The sequence below is a fragment of the Orycteropus afer genome, unplaced genomic scaffold, assembly GCF_000298275.1.
Source record: "Orycteropus afer afer isolate SDZICR_OR568_19922 unplaced genomic scaffold, OryAfe1.0 scaffold00632, whole genome shotgun sequence".
NCBI classification, from domain to species: domain Eukaryota; kingdom Metazoa; phylum Chordata; class Mammalia; order Tubulidentata; family Orycteropodidae; genus Orycteropus; species Orycteropus afer.
In genome coordinates this window covers 1,268,839-1,273,335 of record NW_006922219.1, presented here as the reverse complement: position 1 = coordinate 1,273,335, position 4,497 = coordinate 1,268,839, and the positions used below count along the sequence as shown (strand labels likewise).

The 4,497-nt window shown below is 37.8% G+C and overlaps 1 protein-coding gene across 1 annotated transcript; it reads right to left on the bottom strand.

Moving 5' to 3' along the window:
• Positions 1–1,268: 1,268 nt before the first annotated feature.
• LOC103210643 (olfactory receptor 2H2-like) lies at positions 1,269–2,204 on the bottom strand. Its single transcript, XM_007956552.1, is given in 1 exon segment — positions 1,269–2,204. A coding segment is annotated over 1 exon segment (936 nt).
• Between the last annotated feature and the right edge of the window lie 2,293 nt (positions 2,205–4,497).

The following is a 4,497-nucleotide window of genomic DNA, read 5'->3' as shown; positions in this document are numbered from 1 at the left end:
ATTTCAGATGCCTTGCAGACAACCATACTCATGACAAATCTTGTCTATGGCACCTCTCCATAGCCTCTAAAGTTTAAGGAACCTTGCTCTTTCCCTTCTTGCTCCTGTCATCTACTAGAATCATAGCCTCTATCCTCTCATGTTTTCAAATTTGGCATAAGGTAGTATGGTAATCAGATGTAGGCAGGGGCTGAGGAACTCTCTAGTAAGTTAATAAATGAAAATACTTGGTTTAATATCTGTCTCTACAATTCAACCATAAGCTCCATGATGTTGATGATGTTGTATGTCTTATCTATTATTTTATCTACAACATCTAGTACATAATAAGTACATAATAAGAAATCAATAAATATCAACAAGATGAATTAATGAGAAATGGATCTGATAAAAGAAAGCCACTCCATATACAACAAAAACTCAAAATTAAGACAAAAAACAGAATCCTGTTACTTTAATTGGAGGCCCAGAATTTCAGTGGCCAAATAAATTTTGACATATGATCTTATTAGAACAGAAGCACCAGGGAGCAGTGTGAGCTTCAGGTTGGAAAATGCTTTTGCACTGGTTAGTGCTAGGCAAGGAGGAGCTCTAGTAGCATAGTGGCTAAGACACTTGACTGCTAACCAGAAGGCTGGCGGTTCAAACCCACCAGCCACTCCTCAGAAAGAAGATGGGGCAATCTACTTCCATAGTGATACTGCCTTGGAAACCCAAGGAGGGGTCACTATGAGTCGGGTTCAACTCAACGGCACATAACAACAACAGTGCTAGGCACATTAAAAATGGTCATACTGAGGCAAGGAGACAGAAATAGATTAGAGGATAGACATACATATGAGTTTCTTAAAAAGTCTCTAAGAACATTATGAACTTGTTGGACTGGACCTTTGGATGACAGCTCTAGTTGAATTTGAAGGAAAATGGAAAGAAAGTAAATAAAAAAGAAACAGAAAGGCATGAAACATGTTACTGTGTCTTTATTTTGAAAGTTTTGTTTCTTTTGTTCCCCAAATTCAAATGTATTATGTGTCCTTTAACACAATGGCTATAAATATATTAATTTCCATACCATACTGTGCCTAAATCAACACCATGAAAGGAGTAAGGGCTAATCAATTGTAGAACTGAAATTTCAACTTGAACAAAATGCAAGTCTTTCTCCCCTACTTTAGGATTAGGAAGTATAGCTCCAGCTTTCTCTGATTAGCTTGTTCTCTTTCCACAAGTCGGCTACATTTCAACATATGTCAGCCTATTTCATTATTCTAGGAATCCCAGGTCCTCCTACCTAATCTTGTTAGTGCCCCCTTTACCTCTTTGTTTCTTAAAGTGTAAATAAGAGGGTTAAGAGTAGGGGTTACTACAGTGTAAAAAATGGTGAGAAATTTGCCTTGTTCGTGAGCATAGCGATTCTTAGGTTGAAGGTAGACAGCTGTGACAGTGCCTTAGAAGAGGAAAACCACAAGAAGGTGAGAAGTGCAGGTGCCAAATGCTTTCTTCTGTCCTGCAGTTGACTTTATCTTTAGCACAGCCTTACCAATAGCACCATAAGAAGCAAGAATAATGATCAAAGGCACCACTAGGAGAATAATACTGGCTATGGACATCTGAATTTCATTGTAGATGGTGTCTGTACCAGAGAGCTGAATCAGAGCTGGGACTTCACACACAATATCATCCACCAGCCGGTTGTTGCAGAAGGGTAACTGAAGGGTAGCAGAAGACTGGATCAGGGTCTGAACCAGGCCAGTCCCCCACGCCAGGATCGAGAGTCGCAGGCAAAATTTTGGGTGCATGATGGTGGTATATTGTAGTGGATGACATACTGCCACATAGCGATCCACAGCCATGACCACAAGGAGGACACATTCTGTAGCGCCAAGCCACAAGAAGACATAGAGTTGAATGGCACAGTGAATGTAGCGGATGGTCTTCTCTGGACCCCAGAGATTAACTAAAATCTGTGGAACACAGCTGCTGGTGAAACAGAGATCTAGCAAGGAAAGGTTGGAAAGAAAGAAATACATAGGAATGTGGAGTTTGGGATCCTTCAAAGAGACAAGAACTATGACCATGTTTCCTACAATTGTCAAGCAATAAAATATCAGAATGACCCAAAAGAGTATCTTCTCTAAATATGGCTTGTCAGAGAATCCAAGGAGGATGAAATCACTGTGGCTATTATTGCAAATTGTGACCATAGCTTCTGGGGCAACGTCTCTTTGGAGAATGATTCAAAAGTAGTTGGTCAACAGCCTAAGTACCAGTACCAACAGAAAGTGGGGCAATATGACTTGTTTGATTCCTTTCTACTCAAGGATGAGATTTTCACCTGCTGTATTTTTTTGGGAAATAAAAGATAAGATTTAGTGATCTGCTTTAATCTTTAATATCCATCATCCATTTCTCTATTTCTTTCTCCCTCTTCACATGGTCTGTTTTCATCAGATTAGAATTGTGTTATATATAATATATATCTGTGATAAATATTACTCTTTCTCCTTTTCTCCATTTCTCCTTTTCACTTCCTGTCAATCTCTGAATGTGTGCCCTTAGGAAAGTTATCGAAACTGTTCCTTACCTGAGCTCTTTCCTTAGATTTTTTTTTAGAAAAGTGGGAAAATTCAAAGGATTTACCTATTCTTGTTGGAGGGATTAAATATGAGAACAGGAGGAAAGCACTAAAAAGAGTTCCTGGGACATAGTATGTGTGTTAGCTATAATAATGATGATGGAGATGATAATATTTAAATAATTGTTCACATATAAAACACCAAAAATTATAGCCAAAGTTTTGAGAAAGTATGAGTTATAACAACATACATATATACAACAATACAACATATCAGCTACATTCACTGTGCCATATATACATACATACATAACAACATATACAACAATATAGGGAAAAGGAGCATCATATTTACAGTGACTTCTTTACAAAAAAGAACTTGGAAAGTAATTGTGCTCACTTCCAGGATTTTACAAAATATTCAGAGGAGACTTATTTGTGTTTAGATGTCTTCTTCAACCTAATCATTGATTTTAATGTTTCATGGGCTTCACTTTTAGAGCATCTTGTACCCTGTTTGTAGTTCTATATTTTTAAAGTACTTTAAGGATATGATGATGAAGACTGGAACAGAGGTAAAATTGAGATGTTATGAGTATAATAACAGAGTATGTTACAGATTTAGTATTTTACATTGGAAATGTCACTAAAAAAAAAAAAAAAAAAAGGCCAAAAAAAGATAAAGAACAATAGGGGAAATTATTAGTGTATACCACTCAAATATATTGGAATTCAGGATTCATAGATTCTAGACCCCACATTGCTATTAATTAGCAAGCTGATCTTCACAGAGAAGGGACCATACTGGACTAAATGATGTCTACAAACTCTATCAATTCTGAAAAGATTGTAGGTCTGTGATTTTCATCCTATACATAGCAATTAACTTCTATTAAGGGTCTTCATTCTTTCTTTCTTTTTTTTAATACTGGTGCCTAAATATCTATATTTATGAATCTACATAGCCATCCATATTACCTCTCCCAGTTCATTTTTATTACTAATCATTGGAAGACAAATATTTTCTATTGGTCAACTATTTGCAAAAAGTTCTTGGGTGGAGGTCAGACTCTTCATCTATCTGGCTTTTGCTATGAATTCATTTTATCTCTGCTGCTTCATCTTCCTCTTGAAAATATCAATTGTCCCTGTTCTTTTCTTTTGGATCACCTTCTCTGCTTCTCAGAACAAACACTATCTGGGAGAGTTCATGCTAAGAACCAGTGCATCTCATTCCTGTCGATGCAAATGTAGGGTACAGTGTTTAAATCTCACCATCTGAAGTAAAGGCTTCTGGTGCCACTGTTTCTCATCTCCTTAGCCCCAGTCTGATTTCAGTAAAGCTGCAATGGCAGCTTCTGTGGGAACTCAGACTCACTGCATCCGCCCTGACAGTGACACATTTTATATGTTATATATCAAGCACATTTTATATGTTTTCATTGTCTGCAACAAAGCCATGACTGACACCATGAGACCTTGCTTGGCATGTAGACAAATGTGCCCAGAAGTGAAAGCAATTTAATGACCCTAGGGGAAATCCTCACAGAGTGAAACATGGAAACAGGTACATATGTGCTCCAACCACTCTTATTTCAGGTAGAAATTTTGCTACGCTTTTTAGAAGGTCCTGGGAGAACTGAGTGCAAACAGTTCATGTTCTCGGTTGCTTACCTAAATGTTGGAGCTTTGAGTCCACTCAGAGGTAACTGGGAAGAAGACCTAGGTATCTGTTTTTGAGCAATCAAGCAATGAGGACCCTATCTATGGAGCACAGTTCTACCCTGACATACATGGGGTCTCCATGAGTCTGATTTGACTTGGGAATTGAGGCCCCATTATACACAACTTAGTAAGAAGCCTAATCTTGCCTTTCTTCCTTATCTGTCTCACCCTTTCTGTTTTCTCACTTGTGCTTGCTC